Source organism: Balearica regulorum, chromosome 5 (genome assembly GCF_011004875.1).
Source record: "Balearica regulorum gibbericeps isolate bBalReg1 chromosome 5, bBalReg1.pri, whole genome shotgun sequence".
NCBI classification, from domain to species: domain Eukaryota; kingdom Metazoa; phylum Chordata; class Aves; order Gruiformes; family Gruidae; genus Balearica; species Balearica regulorum.
The window spans coordinates 36,788,077-36,813,002 of NC_046188.1; the positions used below are offsets into that span (position 1 = coordinate 36,788,077).

General features: G+C 36.8%; 1 protein-coding gene across 18 annotated transcripts in view; it reads left to right on the top strand.

The window, feature by feature from the left end:
- The window catches only part of GPHN (gephyrin), a 301,803-nt gene that overhangs the window by 89,698 nt on the left and 187,179 nt on the right, over positions 1–24,926 (top strand). For all 18 annotated transcript variants that reach the window (XM_075754158.1, XM_075754153.1, XM_075754157.1 and 15 more), the window contains one exon: positions 6,276–6,354. In XM_075754158.1, coding sequence (XP_075610273.1) covers positions 6,276–6,354 — 79 coding nt within the window. The remainder of the gene's footprint in view (positions 1–6,275; positions 6,355–24,926) is intronic.

Sequence of the window (24,926 nt, forward strand, 5' to 3'; positions counted from 1 at the left end):
AAGTTAAGTGGTTATGTAAATGGTAAGGATAAAACACTGACTTAAAAAGGCCCTGCTTAGTTTAGGAATGCAATTCTTTGTTCTCATGGGGTAAAAAAATCATTTGCAGCTGAACTTTAAAAGTAATAACCATCTCTGGTACTGTACATCTTAATTTCACCAGCACAATGTTTTGAACTTGTTAGTCTTATTTTTCACTAATTTAATGAGTTTTATACTTAAATAAAAAATACAATTCACATAAAATAGACACTCCTTTCTTCATGTTGCTATTTTAGCTTTTTAATGCTCCATTTAAATAAAATGTTTTGTTACCTTTTTTTGCCTAGCTCTCAGGTTAGAATATGTGATCTGGGATGTTTTCCGTTGCCTGACCACCCTCACACCTAAACAAATCTTTGACTGCTGTTTATTTGTGTGCTGTAAATACCACTGTGTTTTAACTCTGTTTTTAAAATTGTTTCCACTGTGACATGTTTGCCCAGATACTGCGCAACTTACCTAGCAGTAACTATGTTGAGGTGCTGCAACTACTTTTGTTATTAAATAGTTGGTTAAAACTGAAAGTGTTGCCATTTTATGATTTCATTTTCTTATGTCCATTTTTAGCAGAATGAAGTTGAAAAGGGAAGGAAACTTGAAATTTCATGTGCATCGACACCTTGCAATTTTGAAAATGGTTTTTAGATTATCTGCCATGAGAAAACAAGGCTTACATGATCAAAAGATAGATGAAATCATCCTTCAGTGTTTCCATTCATCTTTCAGGTCCCCCCTTTTAAACCTGTTTAACCTATGTATGAAAAAATAGTGATAACAGAATAATAGAAAAGTAACTACAATGTAACAAAATGAGAATTTTTAAGGATACTATTACCTATAAATTGAGTGAAAATTAGCAGCCAGGCAAAGAGGAGACTCAGATTGTTACCCCCACTGAGGAGAAAGCACTTTGGTATCAACTGGTGCTTCCATATATGTGGCTTTATATTAGCTTTAGCTCTCTTCCTTGCCTGGGTATCAAAGGGAATAGGGATTTATTATGGTGATAGCAAATGGTATTTAGGGAACAAAGAAAACAACCTGCATTATTTCTGCTACTCACAGATAACATATTTTCTTAACAGTTATAAGCATTTACAATTTGCATGCAGACTAGTATTTCTTTTTATTCTGTAAATACATCAGAGAAATTTGTGTGCAGATATGCAAATAGTGTAAGTACCGTTCTTACAATTAATTTGCTGTCTTCTGTAATAGATCTGGTGAAGGTGCTATGAGATTTCTGTAATATGCCATCTGTTTTATGTATGTTTTCTGGTTGACATGCAGTCACTTGAAAAATATGGCAATAGCAGAGAAAAGAGGCAGAATATTTATCTCTGATGTTACTGTTCATGGGACAGGTAAAATACCTTAAAACCATTTTAATAGTAAGAGAATCAGTCTTTACATTCTGGTACTATCCCATTCCTTTGTCATCTTTAAAGCATGCCTATAGGGCAGGAACTCTGTGTCTGCAGGACAACAGACTTCAGAAGAGAGATGTTTTGGGGTCTGAGAAAAAAATCTATTACCTTATATCCCAAAACCTAAGCTTCCTTAGCAGTGGTTATTATGTCTTGAAGTCAACAATATGTACAATTACAATAGGTAAAAGTGAGCACTTGCTACAGTGTGTATAAGGTTGGGCCTATAAAAACAACATGCTTGAATTCTGCTACATTTGCATGCAGTGCATGGAACAGAACCATTTGAATCTGAAATGAGACTTCTGAATAAAGCTTTACTGCAAGCAAAACCAGACTAGAATACAATGCTGTGCCAGACCAGTACTTTCCAGAACATCCCAAGTGTATTAAATATTTTTTGTATTTATCAGCTGCTGAATGAATCTGGTATAAAACCCTAAACGTATAAATGATCCTACAAAAAGAGGGGCAAGGAAAAGAGATCTGCTATTGAAAGTCTGCCAAAAATACTACAGACAGATGAAGTAGTCATGAGAAAAAGAACTGAACTTTATTATTTAGATAAACTTTATTATTATTTTGCTTTACCAAATTATAGATAGCCCTTCATTTTTTGAGGGTGATGATTACATCTTCTCTAAAGCATATGACATGTAAATGACCATTAACAGCTGTAGAATTGGAAGTGCTTTGATCTAAAGGGGGCTTTTGTTTGCTAGGCATACACTGTGTGGGAAAAGAGATTAAGTGACAGTTTTAAAGGGCTATATTGTTTTCAAATTGTAGGATATTAAAAAAAAAAAAAGGATCAAATTCACAACAGACTATATCCTGTCTCCACTTGAAGAAAATATTAGTTTACCTTCAGAGTTGAAGAGCTTCTCATTTTGGAAATCAACAGGCTAGTAATCCATTTTCCTTCAGTATGATCTCATTTGAAAGTCTGTTAAAAAAAGGAAAGAAAAAAAAATCATATGGACAGACTTAGAAGTTCACAATTGCCAAATGGGAAGGCTTCACAACTGTTTTAACTGGATGTTTGCACATTAGTGTATGAATGCTGATTTTAACCTTTTCATATGGAATTTTGTATGCTGTGTAACTGACAGGTAAGAACTATATTCCCTTATTGGCTTCCCATCTCCGTTACTTCCTAGGGACAAGACTAGACGGCGTCAGAAACAGAACATCAGTAATAGAAACCAGGAACTGAAAGTAGGGGGAATGTTGGGAGAGATGGAGCTATTGCTAAAACCTCTTCACATTTGATATGTGTAATAGCTCATTTGGAAGTCAAACTGTTTCATGGATGTTTAGGGATTTCTCAGTGTGATGTTTTTCAGACGATGTGTTTCTGTGGTAGGAGTGGGTTCAGTCTATGCTCGTCATAGTTGTGCCAGTATTTAATTTCTTAAAAAACATTTCTAGTATGTTATAGACTGTCATTGTGTGTACAATACTGCATGGAGTAAATGTGTTTTAGGGAGCTCTTTCTGTTGTGATTCTCCTGGTCTATAAGGAAGTATATGTGGGGGCTGTAACATAGATCAGAGGCTCAGCCACTTGGCGTAAATGTAGAGGGGAGTGGCTAACAATTCTGTATCTCTCCATGAAACATGCATTCAACACTGCTTAAGATGCTAGCTTTTATAAACTTTTGGGGGTTTAAAAAAAATAAAATTTTGAACAAGACAATAGACTGCTGCATGGAGAGTGTGCTCATATAGATGTGCTATGCAAAAAGTCTCCCTTGGCTGTGCTTTAAAGACAGGAAGTTAGGCATGGCCTTTATGTATGGAGAACAATTTGTGGCTGCGAGGCAAAGTTTTCTTCTTCCTTTTCTTCCCTCAAAACTTAAAGCACCGTTGATCTTCCTGATATTTCTGCCATACCATCAAACATAGTTTCACCCTATGTCCTGGTTGAAACAAATAGCTTGCATTTCAATCAGAGTATACCATGTTTTAAAATATATGCAGTATTGATTTATGGTTTGCTAAGCCATGAGAAATGTAGTACCTACTCTGCTTGATTGCTTCCACCCCGTGTTTACTGCTGAACATTTGTTTTCTTTCCTGGGCTAGAGTTTGCAAGGATGTGAGGGAGCGTGGCGGTGCTTGTGTGTGGGTCAGTAAAGCGCGCCAAAGTCTTCCTGTATGAAGTCTTATTCCAGCCCATTCTGCTGAATTATTCCCTCTTGCTGGAAGCTCTCCTATTGCTCTCAGTGCTAGTAATTTAATTGACAATTATAGTAAAATCTTAGTTTTCAGAAATTTTATTTTGGTGAATTTTAACTAAACTGTTGAAATTCTTGGTTGTAAAAACTGTGTTTGAAATTTTTCACATTTATCTGAGTCATCTATGTTTTCTGATTCAGGCTTGCTTGCAAATTTGCAGCTTCCCAGTGTTCCTGTATTGTCCAGCTCTGCTAACTAGAAGGAAGGTTTGCAGTTTTCAGCTTAATTCATGAAAAGGGTATTATAATATTAGAGTTCTATTGAGACAAGTAAGATAATAACAGTTTCTGGCAAATCTAGGCTTTCATTCAAAACATTTATTTCAAATACATTTTGTTTAATAAACTTCATGAATTATACAAACAAATAATGGCCAGTTTTACTGATAAATAATTTTGTTGTTATTTTTTGTTTTTCCTTTTAAAAAGTTGTAGAACAGTTGCAGTAGTTTCTTCAATTATAATTGTAATTACTTTCGATGAGGAGATTGGAGAAGACAGTAGAAAAAATACAGCATTATTTAGATCAACTATTTTATACTTAAATGTTTGATTTGTCAGTAGTGGAAAAAACATTATCGACCATCATTTTTATTCGTGATGTATGGTGTTGGCATAGGAGATACGTTGACACATCACTAGTGTAGGATTTATGACAAGACAGTAGGTAAAATGTTCTGCTTTGTTGCCAAACTTGACAAGGGGCAAATAGAAACTATCAAATATCAGTTTAGCTGGGATTTTTTTTTCCTCATAAAATGTAGACAGTAGGTTGTTTGCAAGTCTGCTGATCTTGGAATTTTTCCTTTGGCTCAGGAGTTAGAGATTTTGTAAATTCAAGGGTCTTGGGTTCAGCGCAATAGATGTGCGTGGAGATGAAAAATTTCTGAAGGCCCAGAGTGTTCAAGGTGAGCTTCCTCTGGCGAGGTAGATAGCTCTTGCCAACTCAGTACAGACGATGATTGAATTGTCTCAGGAGGAATAAGCCAGGAGTTCTGGACTTTGTTAGCACAAGTAGCTGCTGTTTAAACTGAAGATCCATGGCAATTGCCTCCAAGACAAGAGGCTCCTTGTGATATACTGTCTGGCTTTCAGGGATCCTTTCAGAGATGGCCGATAAGAGAAACTTAGGATATCAACTGGTTATTACAGTGTTAAGTTTACCCACTTTGCATTTCAATGTTATCAACACTTGAGATATATTGCTGTTAGTTATTGTCATATACTGTTAGGTGTCAGGCTTTGTGTGAGAGCTGGGGCCAGTGCCTGCTCCATCCACTACCCCAGCCCCTTCTTCTGAGACCCTTTCTTCCAGGACTTGTCTTTCCCAGCAGACTAACAGGCTTCACGCTCATGAAATGCATTGGCAACAAAGGGTGCTAGTAGAAATGTTTTGCAGTTTTGTAGCGTGTTAGGTAGGTCTGTCACAGTATGTATCCTAATCTGTGAAAATAACATATTTTGGGAACGATTTGCATTTTCTGGATGCTGGTGGTGCACATGCATACTCATAGACGTAAATTAAAAAGAGTATCTTGCATTTAGTCCGAAGTAGGAACACTTGCTTTTGCAAATGATTTTAAACGCATCTTGTTTCACCAAAGGCAAGGCCATGTTCTGTGTTGGAAGATGAGCAGTAATTTGTTTCTTCATAAATTCTCTTCTGCCTGGCAGATTACCTTCCTAGTTACGGCAAATTGATCCTTATGCTGATTTTGCCATATCACAACCTCTGTGTCCTTCAGAAAGTTTGCCATAGCCAGAAATAACTAATTCCTTTGAACTGGTGCTGATTTTTTTAAAGCATTTGTGCCACTACTTTTTTTTTTCCCCACCTCTCAAATTGACTGTGACATTAACAGAAATGATTCCGCTTGTGGGAATGGGGTACATGTGCAGAGAGAATTAGCCAAGAGAACAGATTTGGAGTTTCAGGTTTAGAGCACATAATTTTCTCTTTTTTTTTTTTTTTAACATAGTGAAGAAAATGAAAGCACACTAATACTCTTTTGAACTTCTGTGAAACTTACAGTGTTGTAATTTCAATTATTACAGTAACTAGCAGCTTCACATGTACTTTATAAGTTTAATCATAAGCTGCTTGAATAAATTTTTGCTCTTAATTTTTTGTTTTGGCTATTGCTCATATTAAACATCTTTGCTAACCCGTGAACAATTGTGAACTTAAATACATAGCAACTCTCACCGTTTCTGATTAGGTAAAGAATACTGGTGGGTGCATGATTAAAGACTCTGCTGTGCGTGGATATCTGTGTGTACTTGCACATCCAGTATTTGACACTTCCTGTAGCCACAGGTGGAAAAGTAGTAAGGACACCAGCTGAAACAGATTGTTTCCCTGTAATCTGCGATTGAGTTGATTTATCTTTAAATTAGGTGAAACCTCGCTGAAAATCAGACCTTATATATGAACATTCAAATTACACCCAACACCAAAAAGCGTTTCTAGTTAATGAAAAAAATTGCATTCTGTTCTTAAATTTCCACCTCTTTTGTTTCTCTGGTTTGGTTTTGTTTTGTTTTAATTTTATTTCTATTTTTTTTAGTGAGTGACAGTTGCTTCAGGAACCTTGCCGAGGATCGTAGTGGGATAAACCTTAAAGATCTGGTCCAAGACCCTTCTTTGTGAGTATCTGGCTCTTATTGATAAGCAAAGAAAAGCTTCTTCATGATATCCTTGTGAGTTTTTGTAATTATATAAAGAAGCAGTATGATGAAGTACACTTTTAGTGGTTTAGTGGTAATATGCTTGCCAAGTTGTTAGTCTTTAATACAGACAAATATTATTACAACCACGTTGGTTTTTACCTCCTTCTGTTCATGAACTAACATCCAATAAGCACATACGGTAAAGGGTACAAGAGCAGTCATCAGAGGTAACAGATTGTGCATGCTGGTGTTTCTATGGAGGAGTTGCATGCACATGGTCACCCCTCTTTGTTTAAGGAGGAACTGCATATAAATTAGGAGATTACTGGATAATTATGTTATCGTCAGTTATCTTAACATGTAGAATCTTTTTTTCTTTGTATCTTATTTCATACAGCTGATGTTTATTTCTTCCTCCACTACCTGTTTTAATTCAAGTATATGAGCAGATGATCTAATTTTTACCTCATGGCAAGACTAGTGGTCTTCATCTTGGTGTTCTATTTTCCTCTTGTAAAATAAAAGTGAACCTCATGAGCTCTGAGATAGACTTGAAATTGTATCAAACCTCTTTGGTTTTGGTTTTGTTTCTTTTCTCTTCAGTTAACTTTAGTACTAGCTGAAAATGTTCTCACTAGTGTGCACAAGTGTACCACTTGTTATGAGGGAAGGGATAGAGGAAAAATTCACATCTTTTTAACATGAATGATAATGCATTCTACAGTCGGTCCTGATATGATGATCCTTTACACTGGCAGAGCACATTTTTCAGTATTGGTTGGGAAGTAGTGGCAAATAAGGTATATTTGACATCTTATTTCAGTTATAGGAGATTTTTAGTAATAAAGTAGGTGCAGAATTTATTTTGTCATGTTGCTATAGGTAAATAGACACCTATACATATATACATGCATTCTTGGGAAATTTTGGCATAACGTATGTAGTATTTGATAATTTATACTTCTGAAACCATAGAGGTACAGGGGACAGGTATAATTGTTGCTTGAGATTCACAGAATGAATGCAATAGGTAAATTTTTTAATAATTACTGTCTTAGTGTTGAATTCAAGGCTGTGTCAAAGGTCTTAATTTTCAACCAAAATTTGCCTTTTGAGTATTTGGATGGTGGTATTTTTGTGGGGTTTTTTGGTTTGGGTGGGGTTTTTTTCCTTCTTTTTTTTCTTTTTGAGAATTGTATGTGGCTTTCTGAGCTGCAGGTATGCTTACATGCTACAACACATAGTTTTGGTTTTGCACCTCTGGAGTTTACCTTCAGAAAGGATGAATTACTTTTGTTATAGAATGATCATTTTCCTTGCTGTTTACCAAAAGTGATGAAATCTTCTAGTTGCCTTCCCTGTCAGTAATTTACATGAAGCATCTTGTAATAAATTATTGTAATCTGCAAAATAAATTAAATGGATTTCTGTTGCTTATAGCATAAAAAGCATAAGTGTCTGCAATGTTGCCATTTTTATCACTTTGAAAGATTGAATAAGGTCTCAAAACATCTGTTAGGTCTCAAGGACCATTCGTGACACTTCTATTGTATGACAGATTATAGTGCAAGAAAAGTCTGCTTCTTCCTGCCTAATGATAGGAATGTATAGACTTTGTTTTGTCTTTCCAAATTGATATACTTGCAATTTTATGACTGAGTGCCTATTAGGAGTTCTTGCAAAATGTGTAGTAGTGTGAGTGAATCTCCAAAATGAAGAAATGATCTAAGGCTGTATTGTACAGCCTAGCCTTTTGTAGGTGACTCTTAAGGTCCCATGGCTCCTGAGCATTTTATTATGCAAAGAGAAGTGTGAAGGACAGTGTGGGGCCGAAGCATGATAGTGCCAGCCAAAGAGATGTTTTAACCTTTTTTGAAGTAATAATAAATTTTTTAATTAAAATCTTGAGAGCATTTGGCTAAGATTTTCACCTATAATGATACCTGAAATAGCAAAATAGCATTTGATTCATCCTCTTGCTAGTTTAATGGTTTAGGATTCCTTTGGTGCTCGTTTGCTCTGACTGTAGACAAACTGCCTCTTTTCTTTGTAATCTGATATCAGATACCACCATCAGATTTACATAAAAAATTCTAATGCTTTCTCTGCGAATGACTCTGTCACTCCAAAGGTTTGCAGTTCATTTGTAATGTATGACACTAGTAAAATACTTTAACAAAGAGAGTACAAGAGATTTTAGATTCATTAGCATATAAATAGATAATCAGTGTATACTTTTAGCAGGAGTTCATATTACTAGCAGATGATGGGTTAACAGCAGAAGTAGAAATACAGTATAATGCACCAAGATGATAGTATAAAAAAGTTTAAGTGGTTTTAGATTAGGATGGTTTGATATATCTTATAAAATGCGTTTTGAATGGTGTCCATTTCGTGTGAGACTTTAGCTATTCCATACAGTTTTCTAAGCTACACTGGCATCTCCCTTGGTTTTTGCCTCTCTTAGCTCCATCACAGACAACTTCTCTTTTGTTATTGCAGAAGGCTTTTTCTGGGAGGGCTGAAAGTGTATCTTTACATTCAAATGAAACTCTTTAAAGATAGCATTGTAGGGTTTTTTGATTAGTGTCTGATTTATACCAAGTGTGCCTAATTGTCAGGGTAGTCTTTTTTTCCCCAGTTGATTTCCCAGCTAGAGCAGTCTGGACTCTGTAAACTTGATCTGCTTTCAATTCTCTCATCATTAGTAATAAAAGCTTTGCTGCTCAAATGAGGAGTTTGATCATCTCTTTCTATGTGTATGTGTTTTACTCTGTCAATGAAAACAGAAATGCTGCTTAAGGAAAAAAAACACCAAAACAAGTACATCAAATAAACATGAAGTGAGAAGTTACTGACAGTGGGAGAAGGAAGCATGTAACAACTTTACAATTAAATCTCATTTTGTAGTTAATTAATTACAGAAAAGTGAATTTGAACAAAAAGTTGATTAGAAGTTCAACTGAAAAGGTGGTTTGAGAATTAACTGTTGTTCTTTATTCATTGCAACTGATTATACAATCATAGAATGGTTTGGGTTGGAAACGACCTTTGAAGGTCATCTAGACCAATCCCCTGCAATTAACAGGGACATCTTCAACTAGATCACATTTTTCAGAGCACAGTGATGTCTCTGCTGTAGACAGCGTCCAGTTTTGGACACAGAACTTAAAGATATGGAGGCAAGTAGGAGAATGGCAAGAGGAGGGGGCAGTTAGAAAGTGCAATGCATGACAGGTGTTACTTAATTTAGAAAACAACAATGGAAGACAGGAAGTGTGATTTGCCTACAGTATATAAAAGATTAGTAAAGGGATTGTTCTTTTTGGCTGATGAGAAAGAATTGGTTCAATTTATAGCAGTTGAGGTATTGTTTGGATAGTTGGAAAAAATTCTAAATGTCTGTGTGATAAAGAAACTGGAATCTCTTTCTAAGAATGTTTGGGAGCACTCTGCAGATTACAGTCTATGTATATTTGTAAGTGTGTAAGTGTAGAGAGGTGGAAGGGCAAACTTTTTTCTTTTTTTTTTTTTTTTCTTCCCCTTTCTTCTTTGAAAAAGGTATGCTTTCTGGCCGTTTGGCATCAGCATAGTTAGCATGACCAAAAACCAGATGGAACTTATTTTGATTGCTATATAGGTAACTTAATGTGGCTATGAATATTCTAAGCCTATGATTTGGTTTAGCCTTGCCAGTAACACATGAAAGATATTTAAAATTTCACATTCTACAGAGGAGACTTATCCACATGAGAAGACTATAGGTGTCTTTCCACGAATAGTCCTAAATAGCAGAGCTTGCAGACAGCAGGTGTAATTGGAGGAACCAGGCTGGTGGGTCTTAGATGGTGGTGCAGATGTTCTTCAGACTATGTTCAGCTGAGGTAGAATGCAATGGAACAGCTTAAGATGCTAACAAAGTCCCGCTTTTGTGCAGGGATCTTTGAGGCTGTGTAGCAAGGCAAAATTTCTTGAGCTGCTGCTTGAGGAAAGATAGAAAATTAATCGTTCATTTAACTCCTCACTCAGGAGCGGACTGAATGCTACTCTTTCTTCCCCTTCTTTTCCACCCTCAATCTGTGCTGAGGAGAGAAATGGCTTAGATAGAATTCAATATGGCTATCACCTGAAACACCTCCTAGGTTCTTTACTACTGAATTTCTTCTAACTGTAAGTTATTCTAATACACCTCTGAAGCATTCTGCTGGTTTTGGCTGGGATAGTTTTCTTCATAGTAGCTAGTATGGGATTATTAGTAGCTATGTTTTGGATTTGTGCTGAAAACAGTGTTGATAATACAGAGATGTTTATGTTATTGCTGAGCAGTGCTTACACAGAGTCAAGGCCTTTTCTGCTTCTCACACCACCCCACCAGCAAGTGGGCTGGGGGTGCACAAGGAGCTGGGAGGGGACACAGCCAGCACTGCTGATCCAAGCTGACCAAAGGGATATGCCATACCATATGATGTCATGCCCAGCATGTAAAGCTGGGGGAAGAAGAAGAAGGAAGAATGTTGGGAGTGAAGGCATTTGTCTTCCCAAGTAACTATTAGACATGACAGAGCCCTATGTTCCTGGAGATGGCTGAACACCTGCCTGCCCAGGGGAAGTGGGGAATGAATTCCTTGCTTTGCTTGTGTGCGCGGCTTTTGCTTTACCTATTAAACTGTCTTTATCTCAACTCACGTGTTTTCTCACTTTTGTTGTTCTGATTTTCTTTCCTATCCCACTGGTGGGGAAGTAAGCAAGCAGCTGGATGGGGCTTAGTTGCCAACTGGGGCAAACCCATGACAGTCCTTTTTGATGCCCAACATTGGGAGGCAAAAGGACTGTCATGGTTTAACCCCACCGTCAGCTAAAACAACCATGCAGCCATTCACTCACTCACCCACCCCCAGTGGGATGGGGGACAGAATCAAAAAGGGGGAGGGAAAAAAAAAAAGTAAGACTTGTGGGTTGATGTAAAGATAGTTTAATAGGACAGAAAAGGAGGATTAATAATAAAAGAATATACAAAACAAGTGATGCATAGCAAAATTTCTCACCACTTACAGCTGATGCTCAGCTAGTTCCCAAGCTGCCCCGCTTCCTGGCAAACCCCCAAGTATGTACAGAGCATGATGTCATATGGTATGGAATATCCCTTTTGCCAGTTGGGGTCAGCTGTCCTGGCTCTGTCCCTCCCAGGTTCTTGGGCACCCCCACCTTCTTGTTGGCAGGGCAGTATGAGAAACTGAAAAGTCCTTGACTGCTTGGCAACAACTAAAACATCAGTGTGTTATCAACATTACTCTCATCCTAAATCCAAACCACAGCACTATACCAGCTGCTAGGAAGAAAATTAACTCCATCTCAGCCGAAACCAGGAGAAGCATGAACCATCAGATCATTAGTGTTAGGTATACCTCCACCTACTTCATGCAGAAGTTCTATGTGTAGACATTGCCAAATTTTAGCTCTTAGCATCACTTCATATGTTCCTTTCAGCTGTAGCCTGTATATAGACATAGAGTTTATAAAATACTTGTCTAGACAGAAAGGAGGATGCTTTTGATCTTTCTATGCAATTCAGCAGCTGCAGCTGCACATAATCACTGATACACGTTTGTTTTGGAAACATCTTCAGAGCTTCTTTGAGATGAACAAGATCCAAGAGATTCTGAATAATTTATTTCTAGTCAAAATCACATCACATCTAAACTGTGTTTTGTATCTATCTCCTTCAGATTAGCTGACTTCAATTGAGAAGAGGGTAGATAAATCTAAAAGTTATTAAAACAACTACTGATCTGTCAAAAGTTGCCTGTTCTTACCTATGTACTACAGAAGCGCTTTTTTTTTTTTAAGTTGTGAGAAGAAAACATTATTTGCACTCCATGTAATTGTATTAGACAACCAAAATGTTAAGAATCCACGAGTTTTAACAGGTCTGTGTTAGAAACTCCTGGATGAACTTTAAATTCCATTTGTCCGTGACAGGAGATAGAAGTCTGACAGAAGTAGTCTTTGTCACTGCCTTGTTGCATTTTACAACCTTAGAAGGAGCAGCTAGATACTTTTTCTGGGAAATAGTTGTAAGAGCTTTAGAATTTGTCACTTAAGATTAAGGACTGAAGATGATGAAGGAATTCTTGAGAAGCTCTGATTTGCTTTTTTTTGTCTTACTGAGGGCACAAGCTATACTGTAGGCTTGAAGACCTGATAAATACAAAATTAGATCTGTGGATATAAAATTTCACATTGTCTATCTTCACTTGAAGGAACATATCTAGCAGTTGTTGAGGATAATGAAGTATTGTCATTCATTCTTTCTGGGTTTTGTTCATCATTTGAAAATCAGTAGCATATTCTGTCTTGATGAAGGTTACAAATCCCATGTTACGGTGATACCAGTTCTCTCCCTCTTCCATTTGTGCAGCCTTTCTAGTTTTTCAGTGCCTGTTACAATAAATGAATGTCATGCCTGTTTCTTTTATTTAACTGCCAGTCTCAGTAATGCAGTATAGAGAAGAAATATTTCTTCTCTAATACTATCCACTGTTATCTTGTTTTGCAGCAGCATTCTAGTGGGAGTTCATGCTCAGTTGTTTGTCCATTATTTAACTGTGTTACCACATGTTTTCCCTAATAGGCCTGGCTTACAAAAATACTTCTCTTGCCTCTCTTGTCTTCTTTTAATGAGCTCATCTGTAAGCATCAATTGATTTAATCAGGTGATCTTTGTCAGGACAACTGGAGGTCTCACAATGGTAGCCCAGAGTGCTCTGTTATGCAGAGGAGCAATACTGAGGTATAACAGAAGTGCAGCCTATTTTAAGTATGTCATCTAATGAAAAAGTTGTATGTGGCAAACTTCCAAAGATCTGACATCTACCTAAAGTAATTGATGATGATGAGTGTAATCTAATAAGCACTTCTTAAAGTTGATATAAGTAGAATTGGCCTCGTGCTGTCCTGATGGTTTCTGATAGGTCTGGGAGAATTAGTGAGGCAAGCCTTTATCTGCTTCAACTGCAAGCAGAGTTTGCACATGCCTGAAAAAAACTGTATTTACCCTCCCTTCCAGACAGTTAAAACATGCTTACCCTAAGTGGTCAAGGTTTCTGCTCAGGCCAGTTTCCCTGCTTGGCTTCTCCGTAGTCCAACCAGACCCCATCAAACATATCACAGAGATTGTTCTGTAGTTCATGTGCCAGACAATTTCTACCTCCAATCATATGATCAAGTACCTAAATGTTTTCTACAGACATTTTGTAAGGACCTCTCTGTTTAGGCATAGTGATTATCTGAGGGAAATCTACTTTTCAGCTTCATTGAAGACCTCCATTACTTGCATTTCAAGAAAATAGTTTTCTCAACATATGAGATTCCTTGGCAGTTTGTAGCAAAAATTGCTGATATTGCATGCATTTTTCTTTGGCTGTTTAGGCTTAATGAGTCATAAACTTGTAGGAACAACTTCATCTGTTTGAAGCAAAACCTTAGCAGCAGTCTGTGGCAAAGCAGAACATAAGAAAAATGTCTTTCTTAAGCACTGAGTAACTTTCAACTCTAATAAAAAGTCTCCTATAACATCTTTAAAGTTTCATGTCAGCTTTATCTACCATTAGTAGTTACATTCTGAACAAAGTTGTATTTCATCATACGGTTTCCAAATTCTTAGAAGGAATTCTTTTCCTTTTGCTCTTGCATTACCCCGCATTAGCCAGCAATTAAGAAATTCATGAGCTAATCAAGTAACTGAAAAAAATTGATCTGGAACTAGAGGCTGTGCAGCCCCAGTGCTGTGTCTGGGTTGTTAGGCGTTGCTGAGGGGAAAGGGTAGTTCGCTGGCATGACAGCTGCAGCTTGGGTGCTCCATCTGGCTTTTCAGTTCTAGTACTAGTTTCAGAATTAGTTCTAGTACTGCTCTGTGGTGCAGGGATGCACTGCTTGAAGTTTATTAGCCAGGAACCTCTATCTAAACATGTTCAGGGAACTTTTCTTGTGCCATCTGTAACTGGGGATCCTCCTTGTTGTTAGGAAGTTTTAAATTGAATGCATTTGAAATGCGCTCTTTTATGGAGCTTCTCTAGCTTGTTCTGGAACCAATAGTTATAAATCGATGTAAGACGTTCATCGGAATAAGAAACATCATCATTGGTTTACTAGATTATTTACTAGATCCTTCATTTTCAGGGTTAAAGTGTTATTTTTATTAGATGTGCTTAAACTTTCATTTAGAAGTGAAAATGCTAGAAAATGTTTTCAAAAAGATTCTAAAGAAAAGCTGTGTCTCTTGTGCTCTGTTTTACTATGTTTACTATCTGATGTCTGAAAAGAAATACATAGGACACAGTTTGGAAAATGTTGGCCATGTTCCAATCTAGACAGTTTCACAAAACTGATTAAAAGTTGGTTTTATGTATGTTTTTAAACTTTGATTTTAAAAGTATCCACTGTGGTAGTCACTTAGAATTCAGGCCACTTTTTTATTTTTCCAGGTGCAATTTTTAAATCCCTTTGTCTTAATACCTTACATTCTCCAACAGTACAAGAGTGAGCCTTAATACAAAGAAATTCCCTACTTCCCGTCAGCAGGCAGATGTTTAGCCAGTTCCTGGAATGGCAGACCTCAGCACACAGAAGGGTCGCTTGGGAAGACCAGCACCACAACCACTAACGTTACCCCCCCCTTCCTCATCCTTTCCTTGAGCCTTTGTTGCTGAGCATGACGTCATGCTATGGAATGTCCCTTTGGTCAGTATGGGTCAGCAGTGCTGGCTGTGTCCCCTCCCAAATCTTTGCCCGTCCTCAGTCTTCTCACTGGAGCGGCAGAGAGAGAAAAGAACAGGATGCTGTGTAAGCACTGATCAGCCGTAGTTAAAACATTGATGTGATATCAATACCGTTTGAGTCTCAAATCCAAGACACAACAATGTACCAGCTGCTGTGAAGAAAGTCAACTCCATCCCAGCCAGACCCAGCACGCATACAAGTAATACTACAATTGTGGGTTTTTTCCGCATTTGGAAGGAATATAGACAAGGCTGCTATGTGTCTGGGTATGTTCAGGATTGGACCAAAATTACTTTACACAGAAGAGGTAGGAAAATTGAGTATATACCAAATACTCTCACAGTCTGAGTTAAATATCAGAAGACTTTTTCCTATAATCGTTTGCACTAATAATTGATAAGAATAGATTGGAGTAGAATGTAAAGTGTTCATTTGGTTGAATATAATTTTACAGCCCGTCATTTGTTTTTTAATTTAATGGCATAGCAGCCCAGCTTCCTAGTCAATATTCCATTTTTTAAAATCACAGTCCAAGATCTTTTTAAAAGTTCTATGTAAAATACTAGGGAGTTCCCTGAGGGACTGTGCTGTACATCTCTCTGGCTTTGCTTTTTGTCTTGTCATCCAGCCCAAATCCACCACAGCTTCTAGTTGCACACTCTAGTCTTACCTTAATGACCTTATCTTTCCTTTCTTGATCTTCTCTTTTGAAGGAGTCTTTTTCTGTTGCGTTTGCCATTTTCATCACCTTTCCACTCTCTGAGGATCTGTGACCCTCAGAACTCAAACAGTCTCTTCTAAGCCCATTTTGCCACCTCCAGGCTTCATCTGAATCTCAGCTAACTGACTCCACCTGACCTCATTCTTCCTGACTCTAGTTTTTGTTTCTGTTTATATCCAAATCTTTTCTGGGTATTGAAAGGGACGGGAAAATATTGTGTGTATCTACAGGAGAGAGATGGTCCAGTGCTGATCTTGGGTTAACCTGCATCAATGGATAGTTCTGCAAGAAGATCCTCATAATTCTCAGCAGTGTATTGTGTGTTTCTGTATTCTCAGAAAAGAAAATAAGATATGAGGACTTACTTAAAAAAAAAAACAAAAAAACAATACAGAAGACCTATTTATATGACTAGATAAACCTGGGATATGCTTAGGTCTTCACTACTGTATTAGCTTCTAAATGGTGTATGGTATGGATCATAAGATTAAGCAGAGATTTGGAAGAGCTTCCACACAAAGAGAAATTAAGTAGACTAGAACATTTCGCTTTAACCAAGAAACAACGTGTGGTGGAGGTACACAGAATGAATAACATAAAAAAAAAAAAAAGTCAGAGGCAATTATTCACTGTTTTTCACGGATCAGAAATTGTGACAGCAAAAAAATCAGACAGCAGCTTTAAAATGAATAAAAGTACATACTTATTCAAGTGTAGCAGAACTGAATATTTCATAATTGATGTAACATCATGTGGAAGCCTGAAGTATAAATGATAGATACGAAAAAAGGAATTAGACTGCTGGACCTACTATGACTGTTAAAGCTGACGATCTGCATGCAGCGTCTGGGTCAGCCAAGCTCCTGACTGAAGATGGCAAGAGGCAGTAAGTGTGTACCAGGGGGCAAATCATGCTCTATCTTATATGTTTCTTCCCTAACCATTTGTTTCTCAACACTGGAAACATCATACTGAGTTGTGTGTACCTTTAGACTGAGCTGGTATAGCAATTTTTATTTATTTCTTTCAGGAACAGCAGTTTCATAAATAGTGGAGCACATGTGAACTTGAAACGTTTTCCCATGAGGTCAGCAAACACTTGTCCTTGAAAGTAGAGTGGGCTTCCCTGGTACGGCTGAGTTTAAATTTGGAACTCCCAGTAATGGAGGAACAAAAGCCTCTCAACACAGGGGTTGTAATAATTTATTACACAGGAGAAAATTTCTCTCCTCTAATCTCACTATTAAAAATTACTAAATGCTCCTCTGAAATGCTCCTTCTTCTGAAAATTGATTGTGAGCTGACCCCCGGACATGAGTCTTTTTGTAGGAGAGGATACATTTTGTCAAAGCTATAAATCCTTGAAAGAGTGCCTTATTTAGAGAAGACTTCTATGAAATTTGTGCACTTATTTGCAGTATAGATTAAGTGAGCAAGGGAAACAAATAATCTGCTGCTGAAAGATTATAATAGATCACCTAGCTTCGGAGGTAAAGGAGGCCTTTGCTGCACAGCTTAAGAATGACTCTGACATTGAGATACAGAAAATTGTTACCCAGAGATGTTTTCATGCTTTTATACAATACGACTCACTGTATTTCAATTTCAGATTGCTTTCTTAATTAGAAAGAATTGTCCTGCTGTCACTTGTTCTGGGGGACTCTTTAAAATCACTTTCTTTTTAGCACTGTACAGCAGAAATTTATACAGATAGTGAGTTAAGAAGGAAGAAGTATAGGTATCCCACTATAATTCTTGTGTTGTTTTCATGTACGCTTTTTTTCACCTTTTTTCACTGTAACTTGAATTTTACCATGGATTCTTCAGTTATGCTTTTCCCCTTTATCTGTGCTAACATATAAACATCACAAGAGCATAACCAGGACATAAGCATATTTTCTATGGATGATGACAGCCTTGAAGTTCAAAACTGACATATCAAGGGTTCAAAGATTACCTCAAGTGATGTTCTGCAGACAATTATTTCAAAGGAACACAGCTATACTACAACACTAAATGCTTCCCTTTACACTCTTACTGATTCTGTTTTAAGCTTTTTGCTTTCTCTTTAGCTACAGTGTCTCTCTTCTTAACCTCAAATTTCATCCCTTTCATTGTATTCCAATAGAAATTTTTATTCTAATAAAATTCTATTTTCTATTGGTTATTTAGTTTCAGCTATGAGAATGTATCTCATCTATTAAGTGATATTTGTGGTTGGAAATACAGTGTTTCTGTGAAATTTGCTATTGGTGTAATTTTCAGATAGATGATTGTTTTAGAAAATAGAGAATGCTCTGGAGTATTGTTTGACTGACGTGATTCAGTTACCTATTTAGAAAATACACATTAAGAGATCTTTTTCTCCTTCGACCCCTCTTCATTCAGTATATTTCCCTCTTTGTCACAAGCATTCTGTACAGTTTATGTGCTTTATAGCTTGATACAGTATGTGGAAATGTTCAATAGCAAATGTTCAACTACGGAGTAGATGATGGAGGAGCTATTAAATGTGGGAATGCAAAACTGGAATGTGTCTTCATTTTAACAAAGGATATTTCATTTGTTTGTGTGATTATTTTTTAAAATAGATTATTACCTATTAGATGGTGATTTTTAATCTTTTAAAAGATGCATTAAAAGATACAAATACGGTTCTAAAGTAAAGATGCTTTTAATGGATCCTTTCCTCTTTTCTGCTAACATTAAAAAAGCACTTTTCTAGCAGAGCCTAGAAAGCCATTGACTATATAGATTTCTAATAATCCAGGGAATACATTAATATGTAATTTTGTTTTCATTTTCATATACAGGTAAAGGGAATGTACAGGATCATGTGACTGAGAGATTTTTACCACTGTAGTTCTGGGATGGCTGCATGTTTCAGGACTGAGCAGCAGAGTGTGGTACCATGAGCAGCTGTTGTGTCTGTTTGTGCCTGGAGCTCTAGCTGTACCCGTATTGTGTCTGCATTTCCTTCAGGAAACTCTATTGTGCCTACTCTACCATATTTGCAGTGGTCTGAAAATCAGAGAACAAGATTGGAATAAATTTTAATTCAACCTATCATAACTGTTCCTTATAGATTAGAACCTCATTTTCATCTAAACCTGCATGAATTTCAGGGGAAAATGCGAGGCTTCAGGACTGTCAACCTATCATATTTCAGATTTCTGTTGCAGAGTACAAACCCTTCAGAAAAATTCAAGAATGTATTTGAATTTTCAATCATCTTGAAACATTAAAACTCTAATATCAAACAGTTTTCACAGAATAAGCAACAAAACCCAGAAAATACTCATCCTCAGTGGCAACTGTCGAACTCCACCTGTCTATGCATTCACACAGGTGCATCATCTTAGCCTTGTGTGTATAAGCAAACGCAACCTTTGCTTTCCACCAACCTGCAATAAATACCTCTACCCAAAACCCATCTAAATTGATTCTTAGAATCTCTACTTACATTACTCTACTGTAACTATACTTACAATGTCAGTTTTGAAAGTTTGCAAGTTAACTGTACCATATTCAGACAGTATTCTTTGGGTACAGTTGGCTTTAAAATGCATTATCTCAGGATCTTTCAGCATTGAATCCTTTCTGAAAATAAGAATTTGCTAGAAAAATACAGAGAAATACAGTTAATACATTTTATTTATACCTCTTCCTGGCTTAAGAACAAATGCTGCCTGCCATGAGCCTTAGGCAGGTAGCTTTTCAAGGGCCCTTCTGCATGTGAGAGGATGAAGCAACAGATGTGGCAGACTGATTCGTATTTTAAACAGTATGCTCTGTACTGTTCTTCAAAAGCTAACATCTTTAAAAATACATTCTCAAGGAATAAATTTGGGACCAAAAGTTAGATAAGAATTAAAGGTTATGTTTGTGTTCAAATAGATGGAGTACCTATGTGTACTTCATTACTTGCTAATGCTTATATAGGCATTAGTAATAGATGAACTAGTAAAGTTTTGGAAATTTCAGAACAATTTTGTGTTTTAAATTCTAATATTTTGCATTTATACAGATAATTCAGTTTTATATAATGAAAGCATTGTGAAGTGTGTTTTTAAGAAATCAAAACTGAGAAAACTCCCCTTTTCGCTAGTGTCTCCGACACAGCGAGAGGTGTGCCTGCTTCTGCCTGCATGGTTGAGCAGAACATTTTGAAGATACTTACGTGAAACAAAAATACCCCCAAGTTTTTCTAAATGTAGTAGAAAAAGACATTATCAGCTCAGGTTTTGCTCCGAAATCCCAGTAATAGCAATGAGTTCTATGTTTAGGAGGGTTTTTTCCATTGCCTTCTCTCAGGAGTTCCTCTTGTCCTGCCTTCTGCACATACTTCAGACTCCAGCCAGCACCGTAGCCCTTGCACTCTCAAGGCTTTTAATCTCTTTAGTTAATTTATTGATGGTGCTAAACAGAAGGGTTTGATTATGGTTTTTGTGGAGCTTGTGAATACTTACCATGCTGAAGAGCTCTAATACGAGATAAAATTGTCTTTGGATCAAACCCTGTTTTTCCAGTCACTAGCTTTTATTATCAATTTTTGATACTATTATTTTCACTGTGTAAATGAGGGACCAAAAGTTACGCTAACAGTACAATGACTGCAGCATGTATAATAGATATACACAAGCTATTTTTAAAATACTGATAGTAGTCTAAAGCTTAGTGTAAACTGAATGAATATCAGGAAGAAGCTTCTCAGGAAGGTTTTGTCATTGCTTTTTGATTTCACTTTCATCATGGCTACACTGTTACCAATATTCAAGCTTTCATTAGCTCACCAGCTTGGATATTTCTGCATAGCTTAATATACTGGCATGTTGTGAAGGGATAGACGTAATCTGTGGCAAAGCTAGCAAACTAGCAGTAGTTAAAAATGCTTTTTTCTTTTTATTTCTCTAATGCAACAATGATTTCTCTTAAACTTTGTTTCAGTGACAGCTGAAGATTGCAATCACTTTTGTTTCCTAACAAAGAACCAATTTGCACTTCTGTTTTTAATGAGGTATTAATACTCTTTAACTTACAATGAGTTAGAACTGTTTCCGTCCAAAATCTCATTTTCTGTCGAAAGACAGGCTAATGAGAGCTGCCAACCCTTATTGAAAGTTCCTTAATTTATCAGGGGATCTTTATTCTTCACATCTTTTCTGTCCGTCCGTCTTTCCCTCAGTGATCCTCTTCATTTGAGGTAGTGGTGCGTATATACAGAGCCTTCTCAAGACCATGAATTTATGGTGCTACTTTGGCATACAGAATGGTGGTTTCTTTGTACTATTTCTGTTCTGCACAAAACAGGATACTAGCTGAATATTTTTAACAGAGCTTAGTTTCCCAGATTATTAGTTACCCTAATAGGAAGCTTTTTGTCGCCCTGTCCTCTGTAATGCTGTTCAGCCATTTTACAGAAGCCCTATGTTGGAATCATCATTGGAGAAGCAAGAAGAGATCACTGAAACTTTGGTAATTATTAATCAAGAATTATTCAGGCACTCATTAAGGGCAAGTTTTGAAACAATATATTTGGACAAGAACTATGACTGTGAGTGTATCCACAAAGAAGTAGGCATCCGTAGCTTCTACAATTACAGTATCACAAAGCAGTATGTGTTTAAGACAGAGGAATATTGAGTAATGGGAAAGATCAGACCAGTGACAGCTTTATGAGAAGGAGGTTTGTATACATTTGACTGCTTCCATAGGCAAAGTGGGACTCCATGCTGGTACATGTCCTTTCTATCCCAGCAAAAGCTGCTGTTGGAGGAAACACTTAATCAGAAAATATTTTGACATTCTCTTATTCTGGAATAGGAGTGAATGATCAAATAATATATTCATATATATCTGCACTATTCAGAGTTTACAGCTGCTTCTGTTGCTGCTTCATTTAAAAACACATGGAAGAAAATACTAGCTGAAGTTATTGATCATTAGCCTGATGATGTTACTGTGTTCAGCTCAGCAGCAGATCCGCCTCTTTTCTTTCTTTTGAGGGTGTTCTTGTAACAATTTAATGGTAGAAAATGTCACCTCCTGCAGTAGCAAGCTACAGGAGGAAAAACTCACAATCACTGGAGGAAAGACTGTACTGTGTGTTCCTCAGCCTTCAGAAAAGGAAGATGAAGGTTGAAAAGTTTTGTGCTGGGCAGGGGGGAGAGACTGGTCTTGGGGAAAATGCTAAAAGTGAGTCACACTGAGCAGAATCTATTAATCTAGAACCGTTTTAAATGCTCAATTTCACAGCTATAGTTCATGTTTTCAAGTAGTAGGAAATAAACTTTTCTTTGACTGGTACTGTTGATTAGTTTGTAAAAGGAAAGGTATGTCATGGAATAAGACAAAATTTTGATTCATGACTGCTGTTAATATAAAAGTCTAAAAGTGGTTTGTGTGTGCATCTGTGTGTTCAATGCTGCTTGTGATTAAGGGAGAAATACTGAGTGGTTGTCTTAAGTGTTAAATTTAGTATGCCAGTGTGATCCAGTGGGGCTAAAAATACAAGTAAATGCAAGCAAGCCCCAAGTCCATGAGGAAGAGGAAAGCAGATGAACTAAGCAATAAATATTTTGTACTTGGTCAGTAAAAATGAGTGCAATATTGAACATGAAATTAAACTGGCAAACCAAAAACCATAATATTTGATTTCATATCAAAGTGCTCATAAAACCTTTCACTGAAGAGCTTTGCTGATTTTTAATGATGCACAACTATTTTCATTTTAATTGAATTACATGTTTTGGTGAAAAAGCTTCACTGGAAAATTATCAAGTAGCTCTTAACCAAGTCTTATATGAAAGATCTCAATCTGGTATAAATGACTCGTATTTGGTGTTAGCAACTATTCGTTTAAATCATTCTCATGGAACAGTTAGCACACTGTTTCTGATTACACTGTTATAACATGCACCATATTTTATACATTTCATGTTTAAATTAAATAGTTCATATAAATTACATATCACCTTGTTAATAGCTTTTTGGCAAATAAGGACGAGCAAGTACTCTGTACTGTGAGCTGGCTGGTTGTAACATAGCTGTCTGTAGCACGGTGCCGCGTTCCAGCCAACACGCTTTCCCTCTCAGCGTGGTTTATTAGTTGTGGCTCAGTGCCACTCTAACTGTGGTACAGAGCTGGCTGTGATCTGGTGTGGGATGCTGGTATAATGCTCTGAAAATAATACATAGACAGACCCGAGGTTGGGTTGTTTTTTTTTTTTTTTCTTCCTTCATCTCCTGTGTTTAATAGTTCAGTTGTTAATAACAGCTCTGAGAATTCTACCAGAAGAGGTAATAAACATTTTAAAAAACAAGTAGCAAGCTTGCATTGGAATGCATCATTTAAGTATCTGTCACTAGCAGTGGTTCAGTTAGGATTATTATTTTAATGAGAAGACTGCTAATGCTTTACACTTGCTTTAAAGTAATTTAGTGCAAAACTCTGTCATAGACTGAATTGCTCTGTAAAACAGAACTTTCCAGAAATATGCAAGCTCCCTAAAGTATTTCTATATTATAGCTACTTACTCAGCTACTTTTAGAAGGGGGAAAGATTGGGACAAAAAAACCCCCACTTGAGTGGGCTAGAAAACCTTTATTCTGTGTTTGTGCTCAGTACAGTTCTGAGGAGGAAATTGAGCTGGGGCAGGGGTAGAAGGGCCAGTAAATCTTCAATACTGTGTATGAAGTATCCAGCTGTAGAAGCTGAAGGTGGCAAGTTGCAGATGACTTTTTCTGGAATGGAAATTTTGGAGGTATTCCCTGAGTGCCGTAAGTGCTAGGGGGAGAATCTCAAAGTTCACAGTTGGAAATTATTTTGGAGCAGGGTAGTTGCAGCCAGGACCACAGAGATGGGAAACATCTGATGCCTTGCTTGTATTTCTCCCTTCATGTATTTTTTTGCAGCAAAGAATGCCTCTCAGTTGCATGATATTTGCTTTTTAATGGACCTCCTGGCAGAGCCTGTCGGTGTGCTTCAGCTTTGATGTGTACAGTATCTTTGGCCTGCTTTGGTTTTCATGATCTATTCAGTCTTTTGCTATTCTGTTAAGTTATTTAGCAAAAATCACCAGTTAGTCTTTAACTTATATTATGTGCATGCATGTGTGGGCAAAAGTTTTAAACCCAACAAATTTTTAAAGCAAAAATAAGTATCTTCCAACCAACCATATACCACTGCCTTATTTTTCACAGAATAATTAATGACCGAGAGATCCTAATGTTATATTATCAACATTTGGCGTTTGATTTCTTCTTCTTTTTAGTTTCATACACTGTCCATTTTAGAAATCAAAATCTAAATTAATGTATTTGCTATTGATGTAAATTCAACTTGAAATTTAAAAATCCACCTGCAGAGTTTATGTGTTAACAGCATATGTGGCAGAATTGGAGTTACTATGCTCCACTGTAAAGAATTGGCCACTGTGGAGTAAAGATCAGCTGAACTGTGAGTTAAGCAATAGATATGACAGAAGGATAACCTTGAAATGAACATTTTTAGGTATCAGGTACTCAACTTTGACTTTCTTTCATTTGTAAAAGGCTTCTGCTATGTTTTATTTATTCATTACACATGGTTGTGAATTCAGTACAAGTGGGTTTTGGACAAGTAATTTTACAAGACCGTCTTACCAAGGTGAAACAAATTGTGAGAGGATACTTTTACTGAATATTTACTTTTCCTTTATTAAGATGAAAGAGGATATTTGTTTCATACTGAAACATTGTAATCTAAGCTGCAGAGCATAAGAAGTCTTTTTTTTTTTTTAAAAAAAAGCTATTTACTATAATTATAATCTGATTTATGAAGACAACTAAATATGTACTAGTAATCATGTTTCTCAGCTTTGAAGAACACTACTGAATTTGGAGAAGCATGCCTTCTTAGCAGCTTAAGGTATGGAGGCACTGCAGTTATGAAATGTATCTTGACACTTATCTAGGGTAGGATTATGCATCAATGAGCATTTAAAGTCAGGTGATATGGCTGGAGGAAATAGTAGCTAAAGCGTTGACTGCTGTTGTGGAGGGATAGCAC